The sequence below is a fragment of the Vitis riparia genome, chromosome 16 (assembly GCF_004353265.1).
Source record: "Vitis riparia cultivar Riparia Gloire de Montpellier isolate 1030 chromosome 16, EGFV_Vit.rip_1.0, whole genome shotgun sequence".
Classification (NCBI taxonomy): Eukaryota; Viridiplantae; Streptophyta; class Magnoliopsida; order Vitales; family Vitaceae; genus Vitis; species Vitis riparia.
In genome coordinates this window covers 19,293,638-19,320,413 of record NC_048446.1, presented here as the reverse complement: position 1 = coordinate 19,320,413, position 26,776 = coordinate 19,293,638, and the positions used below count along the sequence as shown (strand labels likewise).

Below are 26,776 nucleotides of genomic sequence, written 5' to 3'. Positions count from 1 at the left end.
TCTTTGATTTTTTTTTTACCTTGTTTAATATCTTTTAACTATAAGCACAACATCATCATTTATTATCATTAATTTTCTCTTATCTTCTACTTCCATCAAATGAACTTTTTGTTAAGAAGTATAAAATGCATATTAAACCTAAATCTTATAAGTTTAAATTTTTAAGAAAATTGATAATTTGACATATATAATATTAAAGTCCAGATCTTACAAGTTTAAATTATTAGAAAAATTGGTAGTTGAATATTTTTTTTTCATCTTAAATTAATGATTGGCCATGTATAGATATGTTAAGTCTACGTATAGGACATAGGCCGATTCAAAACATTCAATACTTTTTGTTAGATTTTTATAAGTTGGAAAATAATTTGTTTTCCACATTAAAATGGCAGTCAAGTTAAACACAGATTCTTTGAATGCATAGTACAATTCCACACCATTATTGTTTTGAAATATGATTTTGATTGGATATTTCTATCCTTTTTTTATTTCCCTCCAAAAACACATCAGATCCCTTTAAAATGACATAAGATCCCTCAAAAAGCTCAACATTTGCGCCGACAGTTTATACACCACTTTTCTACCTTTGTTTCTTTCATGTATGGGATATGTTTGAAATATTGGAATTTTTGGATTATATTTTAAAATAAGGATAAGAATAAAAAAATTGATTATTATGGAAACCAAATCTCACTCTCATTAGGATTTTAATTCCTCTCATTTACATGAAATTATGATTTGTCTTATTCTCATCCTATTTCTATTCCTATTTTCTCATATCAAAGGCATTTTAAAAGTCTTAATTACACTTCATTTCTTTCCCATCTTCACCTCAGTTTTTTCTCTTCCAATCCTAACTAATTTTCTTCTCATTTTTCCCACTTCGAAATTTAAAAATAAAAAGAACAAAACCACAAATCATGATCCATGGAAGTGTATTTTAGAAATAATAATATTATACTTATATAAGGAAAATTATCAAATATGATGGGTTGGAGGTGATAAGTACCATCTTAAAGGGTTACTAATTGTTTCAATTCCTACCAAGGACTTAACTTATTAGAGGACAATTTTACCATTTGAATGACCTTTTTTCTATTGCTTCTTAAAATATGAGAAAAACGAAATAAAATGTGATATGATGGTTTGTTTACATGAATTATGAAAAAAAAAAAAAAAAAAGAATGAGAGAAGCTTAAAACAAGAAAACCATAATGAAGATCAAAGGTCTAACCTTCTAAACCTCTCATCATTATCGTAGTCATTCTTCTTTTTTGTAAACAATGAAATAGAAAAGCCTAAGGCCATGTTTGGTTCCCAGAAAGTACAAAGAAAAGAAAAAAAATGCTAAGGAAAATGATTTTCTCATGTTTGGTTGTTCTATGAAAAATATCAAAGAAAATCAAATATAATTAAAACTAATTAAAAACTTATGTATTTTTAAATTATTTAATCTTTATATTGATGAGTTAAAATAAATAAAATGAGTTTGAAGTAACAAAAAAAATAATCTATCAACTTTTAATCTATTTTTTTTATTTTTCTTCACTTTTTCTTTCCTTCTACTTTTCCTTTGTATTTTCTTTCCCTCGCATTTTCCCTCAAATTTTCCGGGAACCAAACATAGCCTAAAAGAACTCTTCTGAAGTATGCTAATATCTTTCTCCATAGATGTGGTCATTTTGTTGTATGAGAAACCCTTTTATTGTGATTTCAATTTGTAAGGTTTCATTTAAAATCCTTCCACTATTTTTACATGTAAAAAATAAGAAACTCTTTGGAAGACATTGGTGTTCAATTTTACACTTTTTTTTTTTTTTTTCAAAAAATAAGTAGGAATCTAAAACAAAATATTGTGACATTGGGTTTTGGTTTGTTTTGAAGGTCCTTTTTAAATTGAATTTTTGGATTTTTCCATCACCATCTCCATCTCCCTATGTCTACGTCTTTCTTCAATCGGTACATTATCTTCTACTTCTAAGATTTTTATTTTTTCAATGTTGCTTGTTGGGTTTTGATTTTGGGTTCTTACTTTCTCATCCTTTATATGTCAAAGGCTTATAGCTTCATATAAACAAATAATAACTCTATTTTGATTCTCATATTTTCTATTTATTCAGTATGAGTTACATTCTTCTTATGTATCATTATGATTATTGAAATGTATGATGAGGGCATTAGTTAGCGTAACAACAAAAGCGCTTCAAATTCTAATAAGTTTGTATAAATAATCAAAATTATGTCATTGTTAATTTTTTTTTTTTTCATTGGTTATAGATGCACGTGTTAAAGATGTTTGTCTTACAAGTTAGGCTCAATTGCTAATTTCGTGGTGAACTAATATTTCATGAGGAATTTGTTTATATTGATGTAATGGAAACAAGTTTGATCGAGCTTTGCCTACCAAAATCTATATAGATAAGATTGTAAATTTGTTCTTCTTACATAATAAAAAATTAAAATAAAATCTATAAAATTTGTCTTTCTAAGTAAAAAATATCTTTTCATAATTTTTTCAATATCCTTTATATTGCGATTAGATTGTCATTTGGAGTTTATTTGGCTTGGAAATTCAAATTGGTACTTTATTTTGTTTTTAAGGTTACTTTATGACATAAAATATGCTAGGAAATATAGCATGATAACCCACAACTCTCTGTTTTGTTAAAACAAGTTAATAAATTTCTAAATCAGGTCATCTCGTAGTATATCGTAATATTGACATATTTATAACATAAGAGTAGTGCATTTATGTCATAACGAAACTTCATAATAAAATATTAGTGTTTGCAGACCCTTTTTATACCATGTTGGATATTAATACATAATAAATATATTAATATCATCCACTTAATGCATTGAAATTACTTAATGATTTTTATAAAATAATAAATTTAAAAGTTTTTTGAATTCGAATTGATATTTTATTTGACTTCTACGATTAGTTTATGGCATAAAGCATGTTAAGGAATATAGCATGATAACCCATAACACTCAGTTTTGTAAAACACATGTATATAAATTTCTAAATTAGGCCCATAATGCATCATAATATTAGTATAAATGTTATAAGTGTAGTGCATTTTTGTTGCAAAAGAATTTTATTATAAAAGTATTAGTATGAGAAGCATCTTTTTATACCCCTTTAGCATTGGTATTAACACATTATATAATTGTATATTATTTCCATGCTAAGTAATTAACAATCCTATGATATGAGACAATATGCATTGATAATAACATAGATTTATTTTATTTTATTTTTGCAATTTTCAGGAGGAGATGACTAAATATAGGGTAAAACTTTTTACATAACTTGTAATAATTGATGATAATAAAGTCCAAGGTAACATCTATTAGTGCATGAAGAATTTATGTTGCTAAGGATTCATTGGGATTGTTCGAAGATATATAAACAATGTTAAAACAATTGACATGTTAATGAATTTATTGAACGCTATTTATTTGCTAGTGATTTTTTTTTGTTCCCTTATTCATTGTATATACCATAATGTCAAATAATTAAGTAATTAAAGAAGAATTCAATTGTTTTAATTCGTGGTATATGTTTTTGTTAATATAATATGATACTCAATAGATGTTACATATCTTATTAAAAAAATTCATATAAGTTTTAAAAGCAAACTAGAATTTTTCGTTAACTTTTTCATTGCAAATTTCTTATACATATTTAATTTTCCTATTAAATATGAATCGATGTTACTTATGTATACCTTACTAGTCAAATATTTATGGAAATTTCAATTACTTATAATGATTCAAGTTGCTCATCATGATTGACTTTAATTTACTGGTTACTATTACTTATATTATGAATGTAATTAATTTTTGTGTGGAAATGCAGCAATGACCAATTTTAATTATTTTTTGTCTTCACTATTTTGGAGCTATGATATATACTATCGTCTACTTGTTTAATTTGTACTTTTTGTCTCAGGGAAAAGTATATTTTATACACTCATACAGAAAAAGTCACAAAATAGAAATCTAATTATATAAAATATAAATTTCAAGTAATTACCTAAAAATAACTAATATTTCATACATTTTTTTTAATTAAAGTACTATTTTTTATCGTTTAGATGCTATCTTTTAATGATACATGTATTATATTTTACCATCTTAAATATTATTTATGATCCATAAATATATGAAACTTAAATAATTTTTTAAAAGGATTATTTTTGTATGAGTTTTTGGAAACATATTTTTTTCTTTGTCTTATCAATAAATTTGGAGACTACAGTATAAAGGTTCTATTAATTTAAACATATATAAAAATACAAAGTTTGTCATTGTATGCACAGCTCTCGGCTAGAAAGCAGGATTACTAGTGTTTACTTGTCAGACCGCGAAGAGAATTGCTGGTGATGACCAGTTGGTTTACCTAATAAAATAATATTTAATTATTTAATTATTTAATAATAGTACACATTTGATTAGTTGAACTAATCAATAAATCATTTTTTTTTTATTATGTTGGGAATGACATTAAGGCTCCTTTTGTCTGTTTGAAAAAATTAATAAGAAATTTTAGTAACAGTCATAACATCTTTCTTAAAATAAAAAATTTGTAAGTATGTTGTTTTTATATTTATTTTTTCAAAAAAAAAAATGCATTTTATTATGTGTTAGAAGAGGAGGCAGAAGAAAGCTTCATTTTGAGATGACTACGTACTTATTTGTTTTCAACTTTAAATAAAGTTGAAACTTAAGACAAATTAAGTGGTAATTTGAAAGTGACAATGTTGATATATAGGAGCAAAGATTACTTAACAATGAAATAACATTTTCTTTAACTAAAAAAATAGCTTCTAGATAGACTATATCTTTTCAAATTATTGAGTAGCTCCTTTTTATCGTGGAGTTGATTTTGTATAGGAGAATTATAGTCTCCTTTGTACAAGATATTTCAGCAAAATTAGAAGTCATTTTCCCTTTTTGGATCTATTTAATAGTCATATATGCCTAACTTTGCGGTTTAGTAGCATTTTTATCTGTTTTTAATGAAAGTGTTTTTTTTAGGATATTTGATAGTAATTTTAAAAAGTGTTTCTATCATTTCTAATACTTGAAATTTTTATTTTTTAAATACTAGAAATATTAAAAACACTTTTTATACCAAACATACTCTTATTTGAAAGTATTTTTAGGAGAATTACTCATCAAAAGTGTGTTTTGGAGTGATTTTAAAATGCATTTCTAGTATTTTTTTTTTACACTTGAATGATAAAATTTTTCAAGTATTAAAATATTAAAAAAGTTTTCTAAATCATTACCAAATAAGCTATAAAAGTACTTTGAATAAAAACACTATCAAACACACTTTTATAGTGCATTTGACAGTAATTTTGAGAAGTGTTTTTAGTCTTTCTAACTAACACTTCAAAATATTTATTTTTTAAGTATTAAAATGTTAAAAATTCTTCTCAAAATCACTACAAACACACTTCAAATGTTTTTTTTTTATTTATAAAAAAACCACTATAAGATATTTTTCAGATTTTTAAAAGTATTTCCTAAACTTTATCAAACACTTATTTTTTTTTTCAAAAATAATTTTTTAGATTAAAAATACTTCTTAAAATCACTATTAAATAAATTCTAAGAATGCGTATGATAATGATTTTAAGAAGTATTTTATCTTTTCTAATATTTTAAATTTTTTATTATTCAAATATTAGAAAAATTAGAAATAATTCTTAAAATCACCGTTAAACGTACTCTATATATGTATATTGAAAACTTGTTTCACCTTAAAACCATATTCTTTAAACCTTTATAAAAAGTTTTTTCCAACAAGATATATGGTAATAAGGTTAGCTAATTTGGAAGTGATGAATCTAGTAAAGCTGTTTTTAATTTGTAACCTTTTCATCACTAACATTTTTATATATAATAAATGTTTCTATGAAGAATTGTTTTCTTGTAAAAGTAGCTTTTTAAAATATATATATATATATATTGTAGATACTTGAATAATTAACAATAATTATGTCAAAAATGGTTAATTTACTCTTCAAATAAAAATATAAGAGAGGATAAATTTACAAATACAAAAAAAAAAAAATCCATCTCTTTTAACCAATTAAATTTAAAATATAATAACTTTTTAAGATTTATCTCATATATAAAAGTTTTTAAAACTTTTTTTAAGCGAATAAGATAAATCAACACTTTGTATACAAGAAATACTATAATATTTTATATAAAAGTTATTCTTTATTTAAAAAAAAAAGTAAAAAATGTAAGTAATTTAAAAATAATTTTAGAACTTTGTTATTATACTTTTTATAGAAAAAAAATATACTTTAATACCAAATATATAGAAAATTTATCCCAACTTTTGTCAATCAAACCATGCACACCCTCAAAGAGAAAATATAAAAACAAACGAGATTTTTAACATGGTTGAATGATCAAACCACGAAGTATACCTACACTAAAAAAATCCACTAATAATAAAAAAAGAAAAAGAAAAAAGAGGAAAGTATAAATAATACACGCAACAAAATTGAAACAAGGTTCATGTTCCAATACGTTTGGATCACGCTGCGCTGGTCTTTTCACTCTCCCTGCTGCCTTGACTTCCAATCCCTCGTTCAATTAAGGAAAAAGGAAGTTTTTCCTGATTTGACTTTTAGTCATCCTGATTTGAAGGGGAAACGGAAGCATAGTACCAATGATTATGCTGAAGTTATGTTGCTGAATTCCCGCATTCATACGGCGGTATTATTGTGTGTCAGAAATCCCTACTCGACAGAAAATATCTTCTTGTAAGAAGTTTTCAAAATGAATACGACGAAAGATATGTGTTAAAAATAGGGAGAATTATGTTTTGGGGTAGATGACGCAAATTAACAAAAGGTCCATGTAACTCTTCAAATTAAATCCAAGATCCAATGAAAGTATGGAAATTGAGTTGAAGGATATCATCCTTCAGTATTTCCAAAAATGCCCTTTGTTGATTTTAAGAAAAAAAATTAATATTTTTGAAAAATACTTTTATTTAATTTAATATTTTTTATTTAATTTAATATTTTTAAAAATAAATTTATTTAATTTAATATTTAAAAAATAAATTTATTTAATTTAATATTTAAAAAAATAAATTTATTTAATTTAATATTTAAAAAAATATTTAATTTAATATTTTTTTAAATACTTTAATTTAATTTAATATTTTTGAAAAAAAATTAATTTAATACTTTTGAAAAAAAATTTTAATTTAATATTTTTGAAAAAAAATTATTTAATTTAATATTTTTGAAAACTACTTTTATTTAATTTAGTATTTTTGAAGAAAAAAAATTATTTAACTTAATTTTATAAAATATTTTATATGTGTTCTTAAAGGGTATATTTGTCCGTTACTATTTCATATCTTTTAACTCAATTTAAAGAGTTATATGGACCTTTTGTTAATTTAGGCCATCTACCCCAAAAGATAATTTTCCCTTAAAAATATTCTTAAATTTTAATTTTCTTATTTGTCTATTTTCTTTCTCTTATGAATTGGATAGACAGGCAAGCTCCATTGAAATAAAGAAAATTCAATGGTTTCATAGCTTATTCAATTTCAATGAAAGGGATGTTAAAGGGAGCTTTGCTGTTATTTTCTTGGCCATATAAACTGTGGAGAGGGTAAACTGAGAAGTGTGAGAAAACTCAGAGTCTGTTTGGATTGTCGGAAAATGGAGAGTGTAGTGTTGTACCCATCACCGGGGATTGGACACCTTATCGCCATGGTTGAGCTTGGGAAGCTCATCCTCAGACACCACCCTTCACTCTCGATCGTCATCTTTTTCCTCGACCCACCTTTTAACACTGGCGCCACCGCCCCTTACATCTCCGCCGTCTCTTCTACCACCCCCTCCATCACCTTCCGCCACCTCCCCATCCCAACTCTTCCTCAACACCTCTCCTCCTACCCCTCTTTTGAGGCCCTAATATTTGATCTCTTAACCCTCAGCAACCCTAATATCCACCAAGCCCTCCAATCCATCTCTAACACCTCCACCGTCCTCGCCCTCGTCATCGACATGTTCTGCACCCCAGCTCTGGACGTCGCCGGAGAGCTTAACGTTCCGGTCTACTATTTCTTCACTTCCTCCTGCTCCGGCCTCGCTTTGTTCCTTTACTTCCCTACTCTTCACCAGAACATCACTCAGAGTTTCAAGGATATGAACACCCTTCATCAAGCCCCGGGCTTGCCGCCGATACCATCGGAGGATATGCCAACGCCGGTGCTTGACCGCACCAGCAAAGCATATGAATCTTTTGTGTATCACACTACCCATATCACGAAATCGGCTGGAATCATAGTGAATTCGTTTGAATCCTTGGAATCAAAAGCTGTGAAGGCTATCAAAGATGGGCTTTGTGTAAGAGACCGTCCTACACCACAGCTGTTCAGCATAGGGCCGTTGATAGCCACACAAAGCGGAGAAGGTGGGGGAGATGGAAAAGAGTGTTTAAAGTGGCTGGACTCGCAGCCGAAACGCAGCGTAGTGTTTCTGTGTTTTGGCAGCATGGGTTTCTTTTCAGAAGAGCAGTTGAAGGAAATAGCAGTGGGGCTAGAGACGAGCGGGCGGAGGTTCCTATGGGTGGTGCGCAGTCCACCGTCCAAGGACCAGAGTCGGCGCTTTTTAGCACCACCCGACCCGGATTTGGATTCGTTACTACCAGATGGATTCTTAGATAGAACCAAGGAGAGGGGACTAGTGATGAAGTCATGGGCTCCACAGGTGGCAGTGCTGAGTCATGGCTCGGTCGGCGGGTTCGTGACTCACTGCGGGTGGAACTCAGTGCTCGAAGCTATCTCCTCCGGCGTTCCCATGGTGGCGTGGCCCCTCTACGCGGAGCAAAGGCTTAACAAAGTTATGATGGTCAAAGAAATGAAGATAGCGTTACCAATGGAGTCGTCAGCCGCAGGACTGGTTACGTCAACAGAGCTCGAGAAGCGAGTCAGAGAGTTAATGGAGACTGAGAAAGGATTTTCAATTAGAAATCGCATCACTGCAATGAAAGACGAAGCCAAGGCTGCAATGAGCGATGGAGGGTCATCTCTTGCTGATCTAGACAAGCTGATCAAGTCGTGGAGGCAAAAAATGAATCATATTTCTTGAATCTTAGACTTGGTTTGATTTATTTACTTACGTACGCCCTATAGTTGTATGCTTTGATATGGAAATAAATCTAAACTTTTCCATGCACGTTAAATAATCAACTTAGTGATAAATATATTCTTAGAATTAAGGAAGAAGGGTTTTTCCTACGACATGTCACGAGTCACTACGTTATTTGGAAGCACATAACTTGTTTGTTTTTTCTCTGCGGAAGGAGGTTGTGGGCTGGTCATATCAAAGGAGGTATCAGAAGAATTCAGAGGCATAGAAAAACGTATAGGATTCTTTTTTATGTTCTGAAAAAGCTAACTCCTTTTTGTCTTTCTTCTTCTTCAATAATGACCTCTTGGAAGTTTATGCAGTCCCAAACGCTGTCGTTTTAGTCGTGTTACTAGTAAAACGACATCGTGTTTGCATTCTATTCACCCCACTTGTACAGCCATGTTGTTTCCTAGTTCTCCGTTGGTAACGCAGCGTCACAGCTTCACAGCTTTAGTTTCTCCATTTATGAGCTATAATTTTTTTTTTTTTTTTGTAAAATTGTTCATAAATATAGTTAAATGGAGCTAGCTGTCAAAGTAGAGGTAGTCACAATTGATGGACTAAATTGGCAAACATGTGATCAAAGAAAAATGGGTTAATTTTTTTTCATTCTGACCTTATAAAAAAATATCAATGGATGGAATATTAAAATTAAGAATTGATAAGTATACGCTAGGTTTGGGTTAAAAAAAGGAAAAGTATTTGAAATTTTAATTAGCGTTAAGAAATCATGGGATTATATGGTTGGAATTTGATTTGGGTTATTATAATAATCATTGTTTTAAAAATTGGATAGATCATTGAATAAGAAAAATTACTAGTTCACAGTTTAATGGTCGGACAAATGGTTGAACTGTCGTTGAACTACTGATATCATAAATATATAATTTATATTTTATTAAAATTAAAAATAATTTAAAGAAATTAATATATATATATAATTAAAAATTTTAATGATGTCTTATTTTTTATATTTAATTTATATGTTAAATTAAATGATAAATATAGATACAAATTTATTAATATATTACATTTTATTAAATAAAATATGTATAATATTTAACTATGATGATGATGATATATTTAAGATGAAAAAAAGTATAATATTTAATTTTTATCCATATATCTATCTATTTTGTTATTTTAAAATTTTTAAAAATTATTATATTAATTAATTTATACTATTTTCATATTTATCATTAATAATCATTATTAAAATAAACGTAAATATAATATTTATTTAAATGTTTAATATAATAACATTTTGAAAATTGAATATATAAATATTTGTTTTATAATCTTACTAAGTATAGCTTACCGGACCTACCTTGTTTTGTCAACCAAAGGTCCATGTTTTGAAAGTTTCTTTTCTATTTTAACTAATCCCACATCGGCATTTTACAAAATAAATCTTTGGTTCTCTTCCATATTGTGTAGAGATGCAAGATTCTTAGTGGGCTTAGAAGAGGGAATAGCCTAGTACCTTTTGGTCAAATCAATGGTTGACCGGTTCATGGAAAACCAAACAGTTTGTCCGGTCTGACCCTTGAACGGTCTATTGATGGTCAGATTGGACTGAATCGGTCGATTCTTTTCAAAATCTTAATTAATATTTTGTTGAATATGGTGAATTGATCATGACATTGTGGAAACTAGCTTAAATGGATTATTTCATCAACATCCACATCCATCTACCTAGGACGATCTAAGGTTCTCCACCAAATCAGCTTGGCCGCCTATCTCAAAAGGCCTAATTCATCTGGGAATGAAGGTCTCACATAGAATAATAAAGAAGCTGAGTCTGAGGCTTTAGCTTACTGATGCTTGAAGTTTCATTGGAACAACAGTCTCTCTAAGAACTTTCTCTTTATCTGGGATATAAGAGAGCGCCCAAGGTGATTGATGGACTAGTACTGCTTCCCCAGTAACCTTATCTTCATCATTAGATTCTATAGAAACAGGGCTTTGTTATGCAGAAGGGACTGTAACAGCTGCAGAAAGGGATGACGAACTGAAGATGATACACTAGGCCATTAGCACAACCTCCTCCAATCTCATAGGGGCTCACATATTTTGACCATAGAAATTAACTTCCTCTCACTCAATAGAGTCAGGGTGGTCGGAGAATTCAAACATGCTAAAGAAATCATTTGAATCGTCTATAGACTGTCACATTGTGGAATGGGAAGTTGATATTTTGTGCTTAGCCGAACTAGGCTTCCCCTCCTCTAAGGCATGCTTTCTACTAAGAAGTATGTTGTGTGATTCCTGATGAAGGATGGACAATAAAAAAATATTCCACTTTTTTTTTTTGATTAGTAGAAGAGATTCATTTTTATAGGAAACCGGATTTTATGTCTTATAGAAGACGAATCTGGTGCTAAAGTCTGAGAGCTCGTGTAACCTTATGCATCTGGAGTGGGTAGCCTTATGTATGTCATGCTAATGCACCATGATAGCCTCCAAGTCCTTTCTGGGATGACAATTTGTTGGAGTTTGTAACGCTGGGAGTTAAATTCGCCTGCTGGTCCAATCCAACAATGTGAGTTGGTGACTGATGAGTTCGCCGGCACTCTCGGGCACCTGCACGAAGGTATAATCGAGGCGATTCTCGATTATTCCCCACTGACTATCAAGTTATAACCAAAAAGAAGCTTGATGGGGAGCAGATTGGCTTAAGGCTCAGAAACCAGAAGGCAAAGGTTAGTGGAGGTGGAAGCTCAATGTTGGTTCAATTCCGAGAATGGCACGGTCGCCCAAGGGGGATGATTGCATTGTTGTCAGGTTCACAATGGGTGTGCTTGGCCCGGGCCGGCCCCAATAGTTGTGCTTATGACCCGGGTCGGCCCAAGTAGTTGTACCCCGTTACAGTCGGTACCTCCACCACTGGTTGGTGTGCCGCTGTTGAATCTTTCCCACTATTCATGGGTTCTATGAATTAATCCAAGGAAATGATTGGGCTTACTCTTGTTTGATGAATTCCTACAAATGATTCATGGGCAATATGTCCACTGGTGATGTAATACAAGAAGGATGGTCATTTGTTTGCCAAATTGCAACAAATAAAGAAACATGATCATATGTAGTGTTATGGAACAAAATCAAGACTCTTTTGCACCTGCATACGAGTTGGGACAAAAAAAAAAACTTCCATTACATGTATGATATTTAATTTCCATATATATATGGAAATTAGATGCTATAAAGTCTTCACAAGGGCGTTTGAACAAAGATTGAAAATTGACTTTATAGAAGCTTGTTATACGTGAGAAGTATATGATGGCCCAACCACTCATTAATCCTGTCCCTCCTCTATAGTATGCGGGTATCATGGGCCAATTATACACTCTTTTACTTGCATAATTGTTTAGCTTCTTGTGCATTTTATTGACCGGAGGTGTCATGTGATCATGTTGACATGGTATCTTAAAAGTTGTTGGACGTCTTTCTCTTTTTGTCCAAACCAATCTCTCTCGGCTGAAGTTCTCGAGTTTACGGCCAAAGTAGTATTTCTTTGGAAAAAAAAACCCAAACTAATCCGGTCTTCAAACTATTTGCCAAAATACTCTTTTGAATCCACATAAGCAATCCACGTCAACAAGCCATCTTTGTCAAACCTGTTTTTTTACTTTGGAGACCCAAATTTTTCCCGAAACCAACAATCCAGAAAGTATTCTCTTCCTGCGGCTCCACCATCTGCAGCTCCATTTTCTTTCCTCACCTGTTGCGGCTCCCACCAGTGGCTCCCACCAGCAGCTCCACCAGCAGCTAGGTAAATTTTTTTCGGGTTCATGAGTTTTTTCCCACTCATTTTCCTTAGCTTTCTCACCAACCAAACAGAGGAAAACAAGTTGTTTTGAAAATTTTAAAAATCTCGAGTTGTTTTCAATTTCATAGCTATCCAAAAAACTTGAAAAACCCTTTCCTCCACCTTGTATTCCTCTTATCCTGGAACCCGAAAAACCCTAACCTTTGCCTCATTTTCCTCTCATCTCGGAATCCTGATAACTGTCGATCTGCCCATGATTCATCTTCATCGTGATCCAAAATATGGATTTCGGATTGGATGAAGGTGGGGGAGAGAGAGAGACTTGGAGAGGTTAAGGTTTTTTCGGATTGGGGTTTCGAAAGGGAGAAAAAAAAATCTTTTTTCTATAAAAATGGAGTTAATATGTTGGAAATTAACATAGTTACAATGCATCAAGTGGCTATTAATTTTAGAAAAGAATATGTTTCAGTGAGCTCCTCAAAATTGGGACAAATGGTCTATTGCTATCTGGCTTTGATTATACCTGGAATAATGATGATGTATTACAGGACATGGCCACCCCTGATGAATTTGTGACTACAATATCATTTGGTTTATTATTTTCTGTTATCCCTGCACATGAAGTGTAAATTTTTCTTTTTAGCCAATTCCAATCACAAATTGGATGATGATAACTGTTGATGATGTTTTTTCCTTTTAACTTTTCTTGGATAAGTATGTGAAAGATGTTATTATGCCTTGGTTATTAAAATGAGAGTTTACTGACTGAAAGTTGAAGGGTTTGAAATTAAATATGGCCTTTAGCAGGGTGCTTAGGGGAAACCTATGAAATCCCAATATGGAATGGAAATACACTCCTGCTTAATGTAGAGCTTAATGTACTGATCTTTGCTTTACACTGATCAAAGCACGCTCTTCACATTAGTGCTAATTTTTCATATTTTTTGTGGCATATTTTACATGTTCAACTTTCTCAACCATTACTACTGGTAAAATTTCAACAGCCTTACAATTACTTGCTCCCGGATAGAAACTTCAATTCCTTACAAACATGGGCCTGCTATTGCTGGTTATGAGGCAGTAGCTTGCTTGATCTTATCCATCAACTATTTCTAAAAGTACCTTAGTGGCTGTAAGCATGTTTGTTAGAAAACTTACAATACAATGATATAATTCATTTTCCTGATGTAAATCTTATTTATTGCTTGGCTGTATCTCATCTGAAGTGTATTTTATGGTACAAATATAATGCACAATACAATGATACACGTACAACAATACATATGAACAACAAATATTAATATTTGCCTAGTGAGAATCTGGAACTAAAATTTATAACCAAAAATTCAAAAAGCTTTGTTTTGTGGATTTTGTAAAACACCTATGCATTAAAGTAAAAAATTGGGAAAAATGACTCATTATTTTTTGTCAGAATCTGCTTCTTCCAGGTTTAATACATATTTATGGGAATCTTCTTGACATAAGACATATGGAAGCAACTTCAAAAAGTTACAGAAAAAGAAAAGTGAAAGCGTCTACACTTCCTAATAAATATTTTATCTTCTTATTTATTATAATTACTAGATTTATCGAGAAACCATCATTACAAATGCTTAAGTTTTTCAAATTATTTTTAAATTTGTTTTCATAATTTATTAACTTTATAAAATTGGAAGTGATTATTAAATTTATTTTTGTTTCTTTTTCTCCTCTAAAAAAATATATACTTTTTATTATATTTAAAAAAAAAAATTATTATGATGAATGAGATTTGAGTGTGTCATTTTTCAATCATCATTTTTATAAAGATAATTTGAGTGTGTCATTTTTCAATCATCATCTTTATAAAGATAATTTATTATTGTGATATCATATTTCCTCATAGAATAAGGAAAGTTATTTAGAATATTTTTATAAATATTTTAGGCCATAGAGGGAAAAATCTATAAGATCGAGATAGACTCCTAAAGATTATAAAATATTTGAAGAACTCAATAGTTATAAATAAATAAAAAACACTAAAACCAAATTTAATATATAGAAAATATTAGTTTTTACTTCAAATTTAACTTATCAAATTATAAATTGTAGAAATTTAATTAAATTTAAAAAATTTAAAAATTAACCAGACATAAGCAAAAGTGTATTAACTATTCCGCTTTCTCTTTTTTAATTATTTAAATGGAAAATATTAAAACATTTATAGTCGTAACTATTAATTATGTTGAATATGTACACATTACATCCATTCTTGAACAAATTTAAAAAAATTTCCCACTTAATTTGGGTAGCTTAAACAAAGACATTTTAATTGTTAATAGAAAAATAACAACCTTTTATTCAATTTTAATGGTAATAAATAATAAGAAAATATTATTAATAAAAAACATTGAATTATTTGGATATTAAGGTGTTATTTGTTATTTGATTGTTGTTAATAACATACCCTATTATTGTTATTTGTTATTTCATTACAAATTGATGTTATTAGTAATGTTTTATATTGTGTAATTTTGTGGTTAAAAATGAAATTGATTTGATTTTTTTGGCTTCTTCTATAGGTAAACTATGTCTAATTTATCGATGGTCATAGTTTGTTTTTGTAATGGGAAAATAGTGAGAACACAGACCGATGTTGATTATGTTGGGGATAGAGTTGTGGTTGAACCTATTGATGTGCCTCTTGGGACAACATATGAACAACTGTTGGAAATGATATACTCGGTCACTGACATCAATAAAGAACATTTTCGATTAATACTTAGTTGTAAGTATCCTATGAAAAAAGGGAATAAATTCCAACCTTGCCCAGTAAAGAATGATAGTGGTGTAGCTCGAATGTTAAAAATGCATAACAGATTTGGGATGGATGAAGTTGAGTTATTTGCTGAACAAGTACCTATTGACTTACAAATGAATTCACCACTTGGTAATTGCATGCCTTTGTTACTTGGTGAAAATGATGGTACTAGTAATGTTCAAAATCCATTTACTTTTGAGCATAGATCAGAAGAGGATGAGGAAGACGAAGAAGGAACACAATGTGATGATGACAGTGTAGGAGCCGAGGATTTTCATAATGATGATAATCAAGATAGGGAAGGTAGCTCGCCTTTTTTAGCTGTTCGTGAGGCAATTGAAAGAGAACAAATGAGATATGTGGCTGTGGATGGGGAAGGATGTAACTTGTCAAACAATCCAGATACAGAGGATTTAGATGACCCAATTGAATTATCTCCAATGCAATATCATTTGGCACCATCACCACAGTTTGAAAATGTTGAAAACATTGGTCATGTTGTGTCAAGTGAATGGACCCCATGAGGAAACACTCTTATGGGACATCCAACTGGAGAGTTCATAGTTGGACAAATATTTAATTCCAAATGAGATTTGCAACATGCTGTAAAGATGTACTCTATTAATTCACACCAAGAGTATATCGTTTTGTCATCCATAAAGAAATTGTTGGTCCTAAGATGCAAGAAAGCTGAACAGTCTCAATGTCCTTGGAGACTACGTGCTACAGTTGTTAAAGGGACATCTTTATTTGAGATCAACAAATATAGTGGCCCACACACATGTGTCAATCCTTGCATGAACCAAGATCATCATCAGTTAGACTCAAACCTGATAGCCTCCCATATAGAGGGAATGATTAAGACACAATTCACACTTTCAGTGGCTGCCATTCAAGCAAGTGTTGTAGAAAGATTCGGGTACCATATCTCATACACTAAGGCTTCGAAAGGCAAGCGTAAAGCATTAACTAATTTGTTTGGTGATTTCTATAAATCATACGCTAAACTGCCACATTTTTTTGGTGCCTTAGAGCAAGCCAATCCAGGATGTGTTGTAATTTCTAAAACATTCCCAGGAAATATGCGAAATGAAGAGGTATTTCAGCCAGTCTTTTGGGCATTTCATCATTCCATAGAGGGCTTCAAGCATTGTCGTCCTGTGTTAACTATTGATGGTACACACTTGTATGGGAAGTATAAGGGCACTATAATGATTGCCATGGGCTGTGATGGAAATAATCAATTGTTTCCTCTTACTTTTGCAATAACTGAGGGTGAAAATGTTGATAGTTGGGGATGGTTTTTGGCATGTATTAGAAATCGAGTAACTCAAAGGAGGGGTCTTTGTGTTATCTCTGATCGTCATCCGAGCATTATGGCTGTGTTTGCTGATGTTTATCTTGGTTGGTCTAAGCCAAATGCATATCATCAAATTTGTATGCGCCATCTCGCTAGCAACTTTATGACTCACTTTAAGGACAAATGCTTGAAACAACTTTTATGCAGAGCCGCCTTAGAAACTAAGGTAGAAAAATTTAACATGCATATGGAGACAATTGGGAGAATCAATCAAGATGCACTCAGCTGGTTGGAGGCTATTCCCTTTGAGAAATGGGCACTATCACATGATGGAGGTCGACGATATGGCATAATGACTACAAACATGTCAGAAGTGTTCAATAGTGTGCTTAAAGGGGCATGAAGTTTCCCTATCACCGCATTTGTTCAATTGACATTCTATCGAGTTAATAGTTACTTTGTTGTAAGAAGAGAACATGGTGCTAGTCGACTTGCTTCAGGTGAACAATACACTCCTTATGTTGATGCTAAGATTAATGCAAATGTTGTTAAGGCAGGTTCTCACGAGGTTGTTTTGTATGATCACTTCCAAGGACTGTTTCATGTAAAGGCTAGTAGGGGTAGTAAAAAGACATCATCTGGTGGAAGAACACATCGTGTTAACCTACGTGAGCATGGATGCACATGTGGCAAAACACTCATATATGGATTCCCATGTAGTCATATTCTAGCGGCATGTCATTTTCATTCAATTGATTTTAGATCATTTGTTCAACATTATTACACTATACAATCGTACTTTAGCACTTGGGCACCACTGTTTAACCCCATACACAATGAGTACGAGTGGCCACCATATGTTGGTCCAGTTATTGTGCCTGCAGATTCAATGAAACGTGTGTCAGGTGGACGACCTAAATCTACTCGTTTGCACAATGAAATGGGTGTTAGAGAAGGTAAAACCTCAGTTACATGTGGTTTGTGCAAACAAAGTGGTCACAATCGTCGTTCTTGTCCAAATAAGAACATGGGTGCTGGGCCTTCATGATGGGTGCTAGGCTTTGGATGTTGATATTATGTTATTTGTATTTTGGACAATACTTATGTTATAAGAGAGACTTTGCTGTTAATTTCAAAATTGTAATATGAATATTTTGATGAATCAGGTTGTTTGTATTTTGGAGAATACCCTATTTATGGGGGAGACTCTATCGAAATTTTGTAATATTTGGATGTGAACATCATATTATTACTTTTTTTTTTCATTATTGTACTTGGATATTGATATTGGTTGTAGATGAATATTTTGATTAATCAGGTTATTTGTATTTTTGAGAATACCCTATTTATAGGGGATACTCTGCCGAAATTTTTAATATTTGGATGTGAACTTTAGTGTTTGATAATTTTTTTTTTAAATTATTGTACTGGATATTGATATTGGTTGCAAATAAATATTTTGATTAATCAGGTTGTTTGTATTTTGGAGAATGCCCTATTTATAGGGAATACTCTGCCGAAATTTTTAAAATTTGGATGTGAACATTAGTGTTTGATAATTTTTTTAAAATTATTGTACTTGGATATTGATATTGGTTGCAAATAAATATTTTGATTAATCAGGTTGTTTGTATTTTGGAGAATGCCCTATTTATAGGGGATACTCTGCCGAAATTTTTAAAATTTGGATGTGAACATTAGTGTTTGACAATTTTTTTTTAAATTATTGTACTGGATATTGATATTGGTTGCAAATAAATATTTTAAATTATAATATTAACATTATTTTATTATGATAGTATAGTAATGGAGCATAGAGAGTGCAGATTCGATCCAGATCCATTAGATCGCTCTATTTTAGCGCTACAGGACAGACATAGGTCTCAATTAGTGGATTCTGGTCAGGTATATATGTATATATAAATATAGATGTATAGAAAAACATAATCATAAACCTTAATTAAGTTCTTATTTAATCGAAATGGTATTTTTTGTAGCTTAATCGGGTATTGACATGTCGACAACGTTTATGGACATTCATGCGAGAGTGGGAGATGGACCCTCGTATTCGGCGATTTGTGATGCAGTCTGGATTTTATGGTGTATATCGTGTCGGACACATTTCACTAGATTGGCCATTGATCACGAGTCTTGTTGAGCGATGGCGGCCCGAGACACACACATTTCATTTACCTATTGGAGAGATGACTGTTACTTTACAGGATGTAGCCATGATTCTTAGATTACGTATTCATGGGCCTCCTATCACTGACACATGTGACATAGATTGGTCACTACTATGTTCTGAGCTTTTAGGTGTCGTCCTACCTCCATCTCAGATTAGAGGGTCATCTATATCAGCACGATGGTTGCGTGAGCAGTTCTCATATCCACCAGCAGGGTTCGATGATGTTATTTTACAGCGTTATGCGTGTGCTTTCATATTAGCACTATTGGGTGGAGCATTGTTCGCAGACAAGACTGACACACATGTACAGTTATGTTACCTTCCACTGTTGAGAGACTTCATTGAGATTTCTCACTATAGTTGGGGCAGTGCAGTGTTGGCATACTTATATAGAGAGCTATGTCGTGCGAGTTTAGATAGTGCCACAGAGATTTCTGGACCTATCACACTATTACAAGTATTTCGACATAATTATCTATTATAATTAATTGACTCACATTATTGTTGTAAGTTGTCTAATTTTGATAATGTTATCTGATTTTGTAGTTGTGGTCATGGGAAAGACTTCATGTGGGTCGACCTGATTTCGGTTGTCCTCCAGTGCCTATAGTAGTCCCACATGTACATGATGATGTAGTTGATGGTTTACATGATCATCTATTGCCAGATGAGGCACTCCCAATCGATCCATTGGGCCACATGTGGAGAGTACCCCTGTCTTGGTCTCATAACCCATCACCACATGTGTTGACATTCTATTGAGATCAATTGGATGCCCAGACACAGGATCAGGTAAAGTGTAGATGCGTAAGCTTACCTTTGCAATATTTTTCACCAATGTGACTAATTATTTTTTTAAAAAAAATTATAGGTATTATGGGAACCATATACAGCAGATTTGATTGCACATCTTCCGGCTATATGTCAGGCTGATGAAGAAATTTGGTGAACTATGTCTCCTCTAATTTGCTTTGATATTATCGAGTGGCATAGACCAGAGCGAGTTTTACGCCAGTTTGGTATGCAACAAGGGATACCTCCACCTTGTTTGATAGATATGGAGCTACATTTAGTGGATAGGTGAGGACGACATCAGTACGATTGGGTCATATTCCATGCTCAGTATATTTCTATTTGGGCTACTCGTTCTGAGCGTATTGCGACAGCACCACTTGCGATTACTACCATGTCTTTTTATGATCCATATATGCAGTGGTATCGACGTATCACGCGACACCTGATCGCACCTGTTTTGCATAGAGATCATATGAGGTTCCATAGTACAGCTTCTGCCACTGAGTTATTGGTGAGAGCATTTGAGATACAAAACCATTTTTTAATGAATGTTAAACTTAAATTATGTGCAAATGCCTCATGTTTCATTTTCTTATACAGATCACCGTTGTATCACAGATGGCTATTTCAAATGATTTGGAGGAAACTCACCGAATTTCTATTGATGTTTTACGTGCTATAGGAGAGGACCATCGCGTACACTCAACACATGAGCCATCCACATCTTCAATGTCATCCATGAGACCACCATCATTGATTACGCCTGTTAGGGTACCACCCATTAGAGGTCGAGGGAGAGGTGGTCATCGAGCTGGTCACCGACATGTACCTTTGGCATCTACTTTGGTACAACCCTCACATCCATCAGTCACATCTACTTTTCCTTTATTTCAGCCATCTGCATCATTAGAGTCGCCACATTCTCCCCCTGATGTATCCATACCAGCCTATTCACCTCGACCCGAGACTACCATACCATCTACCCTTACCCCTGTTCAGCCATCTATATCATTGGATGCACCCCCACCTATTGCAGAGTCTATTGCACCCCCACCTGTTACAGAGTCTATTGCACCTCCACCTGTTACAGAGTCCATTGCACCTCTACCTTTTCTTCAGGGGACAGCTCATGCTGCACGATTACATGTACAGGTACCTAGAGGACATCGAGCTCCACGTGTACGTCGAGTTCTACCTCCATCAGTTCCATCTATCTCGACAGCTCATGTAGATGACGTGTCACAGTCTATAGAGATGGAGACTTTTCAAATATCACAGATGGATACAACAAATATGGCCATCTATCGTAGATGTTCACAACGAAAGAGAAAGATTCCATCATGTGGGACACATTGAGATCTTTTTTCATGTTTGTAGAACTATTATACTTTGGTTTATACATTTAAGGTTATATAAAGTGTTAATTCAAATTAGTGATGTTATGTTATTCACATGTTTCCTTGATAATTTAAACAAATAAAACTCAAATGCATCCAAAAGTATAAATGAAAGAAATTCTAACTAAATAAATTATTTCAACCATTACCTATTTTTCTTTCATATAATTAAAAAATTATACATTTTAACCAAGACATAAGTTCAAATCATACTTAATAATAAATAACCTAAAATCATAATCATTGGCATTAATTTTCATATAAGAATATAAAATTTTAAAATAATATAAACAATTTCTTTAGTTATTTTAAAATTTAAAAATAATATGAATAAATAATTTTCTTTAGTTCATATGTGAAAATATTTGTAAAACAAATAAATATTTTATTTACCATAAATATATAAGGAAATTTAAATTTTTATGGGAATGCATGTAGACCAAATTATTTTCTCAAATTTCAAGGAAAATATGAAAAAATAAAGATAAAATATATATTTTTAAAACAATCGTAACAAAAAAATTTGTGAAAAACAAAGTTCTAAAATCCCATACTTTTTTACACATGAGTTCCCCTTAAAAATATTTGTGAAAATTACAACATAATTGTAATTTTGATAAAAAAATATTTTAAAAATAATATTAAAATTACAACACCATTAAAATAGATGCGGATTGAAAATAATTGTAAAACCACAGTTAGTAACTGTGGTTTTATGGTTATTTTGATAAAAAATATTTTAAAAATAATATTAAAATTACAACACCATTAGTAAAACCACAGTTAGTAACTGTGGTTTTATGGTTATTTTGATAAAAAATATTTAAAAATAATATTAAAATTACAACACCATTAGTAAAACCACAGTTAGTAATTGTGGTTTTATGGTTGTTTTAATAAAAAAATATTTTAAAAATAATATTAAAATTATAACACCATTAAAAGAGGACGGATTAAAAATAATTGTAAAACCACAGTTAGTAACTGTGGTTTTAAGGGAAATTGTAAAACCACAATTAGTAACTGTGGTTCTAAGAGAAATTGTAAAACCACAGTTACTAACTGTGGTTTTATGGTTGTTTTGATAAAAAATATTTTAAAAATAATATTAAAATTATAACACTATTAAAATAGGGAAGGATTAAAAATAATTGTAAAACCACAGTTACTAACTGTGGTTTTAAGGGAATTTGCAAAACCACAGTTTGTAACTGTGGTTTTGAGGATACTTATTTTAAAACCACAGTTAGTAACTATGGTTCTAAGAGAAATTGTAAAACCACAGTTTGTAACTGTGGTTTTAAGGAAATTTCTATAAGTTTTAAAACCACAGTCACCAACGGTGATTTTTTACACTTAAAATCCATGTGGATGCTTACGTGGATAAAGAAGACTACTTTGACAAATATTTTCAAATGGATACTATTCTTATCATTTTTTTTTACAAATAAATTATTTTGGTCTTAAACTTGAAGTTCTCTGCCCATCATCTTTTTCAGGATTAACATGCTTTCAATAAAAATCAACCTCAGGAAGTAGTGGGATTTATGATGTGATGGATGTTGTCTCCAACGTTAATTTGATCAACCAAGTTAGTTTGATAATTGTGATGGTTTACTTCAATCAAAATCAATCTTTTAACAACATTCAAAATGAAGTTGAATAAAAATTAAAGAAAAAAAATGTCTGATCTTCGTTAACTGATTTCTAACATCTTTATCAATTTAATAATTAAAGTAAATAAAAAAAAGTTAGGTAGCATTTAGTTTGGAAAACATTTTTTAATTTTAATTTTTAATTTTTGAAAATAGCTTTCATTTTTGTCTTTCCTCTTTTAAAAATGTGTTTAATTAACAAAAAGTAAAAAATGTTTTTGAAAAATAGAAATCTTGTTTTTATTTTCCAAGAAACATTCTATTTTCTTTTTTTGCAAAACTAATTTCAAAAAATTAAAAAAGCGAAAATGATCAATCATTGCGTGAATTGGTAAAGATCCAATAAGTCTAACATTGATACCTTCAAACATGTCGCTTGGACAAATGCGTCCATAGTGACTAGGATGGATATCCTGTATCAAAAAATTGATAATTTGTCCTGTCAATCCCACTGGGGCTCAAATAACTCGATTTATGCCCATGAACTATTTGTGTCAATGGATTAGTTCAATCCAAAACTTGAGATAATGGGTGTAAATTGAAAAAAGTGTTAAGTTTTTCATCATGTGGAAGGCCCAAATTAAGAGCCCAAAATTTAAGGCCTCTTAGGCCTTTATATAAAAGGGCTAGAAAAATAATCATGTTTTTTCTTCTTCTTCTTCCAATTTTTCACAGCCACCGGAGGTAGGAGAAAAGAGAGAGAAAGGGGAGAACCACCATTTTTTAAGTTAGAGAGAAAAATTCAGTTTTTTCTTCATTGCCCAGATTTCATCAAAGGTCCAATCTTGCTTCGTCTGTGGGCCGATCGACTTGAAATTTGGAGGAGAGGTTCATGAATCATTGATCTTCATTCTGAACGGTGAAGATCGAATTTGGAGATCTGGAAGGTCATCTTTCAGTCCAAGAACAGAGCCTCTGTTTTGATGCATTTTCTATCCGGACAATTTTGATCATAAACTCCGATCAAGGTTAATCTGTGGTTCGATTGGGCCGATTTTTGGAGAGCACATTTGTGACTTATTGATATTCATTCTCAACAGTAAAGATTGGATTTGGAGTTCTGAAAAGTTATATTTTAGTTTTATGGTGTGTTTGATGAGATCTCTCTATTGTTTTTATGCAAAGTTGTTGAAATTGTCAAGATCAATTTGTCTTGAGATATGGTTGATGTATGCCTCTAGTTTTATATAGAAAGAATTGTGTAACCCATTAATTATATTAGTGGAGTTTTTAAGTGGCCTAAGGGTCCCGTGGTTTTTACTTCTCATATTAGAGAAGGTTTTTCACACTAATGGTGTTCATATACTTGTTGATTGGGTGTCTTCTTGCTACTCTATTTGATTGATTCCTATTAGGTTCTCATAAGAAGGGATAAAACCTGATTGTGCATTATTTGTATTTGTCCCATAAAAAAATCCATAAGTAAAACACATGTTACAAGTTATGTCTTGAAATGAATGAAAATTCTAAATCCACTTTGCCTAAGAATAAGGAAGTTATAAGTAATGCAACTATGAATCTCATGGAAGGTTTGATCTTGATTCAAGATGAATGCTGACGACATGCTTAACACATGCAAGTGAGAAGTAGTGTTTTCGGTGGCAGATGAATGAGTAACGTGTAAAAAACTACCCTTTGGAAGGGAACAATAGCTAGAAACGCTTGCTAATAATAATTTTTTTATTAAAAAAAAGAAAATTATTTTCTAAAAGATTGAAAACAAAAAAGGAAAATGATGATATAAAATTTTTTTTATAGGAACTATGATATAAAATGAATAGAAATATTATAAATATGAAAAAATATACAATAATTTCCAGAGAAAATAAATATAGAAAGTAAAATCTAAACATATTTTTAAATTTTTTCTAAATTAAAATAGAAAACACACTAAAAAATTTAAATCTTTAAACCCTAATACCTATAAATCATAGATAAAAGTGTTCTAATCCACAAAGGGGCTAAATCTATATATTAGATATACATTTAGATTGTGCATAAACTTGAACTGGATCCTTACTAACCTCTTGTGTGAAGGAACAAAGAATAAAAAAGCAAAAAAAAAAAAAAGAGAGAGAGAGAAGGTCTAATAGTGATAGTAATGGTAGTAGTGGGTATGATAACAACAATAATAATATTCAAACAAGCTGTCTTATCTTACAAGGTTCATCTTTAATAAAACCAACTAGGGCATTAAATTTACCTCTTTTTATTTTAACATGAATGCATGTAGAATTTTTGGACACCAGAATTTCCAAAACCTAAAAACACCTGTTAAGCAATAAAAGTCAAAGTACAAAAGCTAATGTGCAATTATGAAAATGCCAAATGTGAAATGAGTAGGATACCGCTACTGGGAGTAGTTTTTCTCCACTAAATTGAAGTGGACTCGGGCACTTAGATTAACATGGGCAGTTAGGCATTAACCTTGTTTTATATATCATATCATTAGTTTGAATGATAAGGGTAGTCAGAGATGAGGGTTCTTGTTTGACACCCATCATCACCTTCAGTGTCATGTGTAAAATGAGAAAATATTTGAGATATAATTATTTTATATATCATAACTTGATTTGAGGGGAGGTTTCGGGTTTGATCCCCTTCTTTGCAATTTGTATTTTTCCCTTCTTTCTCTATAATTTTCATTTTTTATTTATTTATTGAATATAAATTCAAATTACGTTTGTCATTCTAAAGATATGGGTTTTTTTTATATAAAAAATTGATAATTCAACAAAATTAATTATCAAAATAAAAAATATATATATATATAGCATTAGAATACATATAAATGTAACAAAATTACAAATAGTATGATTGGAATTTGAAACTATGATCCCCACACACACATACATACATACATACATACATACATACATACATATATATATATATATATATATATATAAAGCACTCAGTTCTTATTTCATATTAAAGAGATGAAGTTAAAATAATTTAAATATTCTTAATTGAAAAATAAAATTTGCATGGTGGGAGCCAACTTTAAGAGAAGAAATAATAACCAAAATCACCATATATATTTTGATCTTCTTTTTCAAAAGAAATATTCCTTTTTGCTTTTAAAAACAAAGTTACCTCTTATTGTTCTTTGCTGATGAAGAGTTTTGCCAAAAAAAAGTTTCTAACTTTATGAAAAGGAGTTTGCTACATCCACATTTTTTGTCATGCCCAAAAATAAAAATAAAAGTAAAAGTAAAAATATAAAAATATAAAAATTAAAAAGAGAGGTCTTCTACTTATTGTGGGGAAATGCATTTTGTCGAAAAGTGTGCAGTGTGCTCTCCAAATACAGAGGAGACTCTTTATGTAGACTTAACAAGTTTTGTTTTGAATTGTGTAAGTGTTTTTTTCCCCAAAAAAACCCGTAGCTTATGTTTGGTATGGGAAAGTATTAGGAATGAAAAAAAATGCTAATTTTTTTTTAAAAAAATTACATTTTAAGTTATTTATAATAAAATTAAATAAATAAAATGAATTTAAAAAAATATATATAAATAATTTATTAATTTTAATTCTATTTTTTATTTTTTTTTCCTCTTTTATATACTTTTCCTCTCTATTTTCCCTTAAATTTTCCTAAAATTAAAGATACCTTAAAACTTTTTAGAATAATTGTTTTTGGGTGCATTTTTGGATATTAAGTTGCACAAATCTTAACCC

The 26,776-nt window shown here is 31.1% G+C and overlaps 2 protein-coding genes across 2 annotated transcripts; both read left to right on the top strand.

Moving 5' to 3' along the window:
* The first annotated feature begins 7,573 nt into the window (after nt 1-7,573).
* LOC117933492 (UDP-glycosyltransferase 88B1-like) lies at nt 7,574-9,232 on the top strand. Its single transcript, XM_034854870.1, has one exon. The coding sequence runs from the start codon at nt 7,716-7,718 to the stop codon at nt 9,147-9,149; it is 1,434 nt and encodes a 477-aa protein (XP_034710761.1). The 5' UTR covers nt 7,574-7,715; the 3' UTR covers nt 9,150-9,232.
* A 7,382-nt stretch (nt 9,233-16,614) lies between these two features.
* Nucleotides 16,615-17,463, top strand: LOC117933381. Its single transcript, XM_034854746.1, has one exon. The coding sequence runs from the start codon at nt 16,615-16,617 to the stop codon at nt 17,461-17,463; it is 849 nt and encodes a 282-aa protein (XP_034710637.1).
* The last annotated feature ends 9,313 nt before the right edge of the window (nt 17,464-26,776 follow it).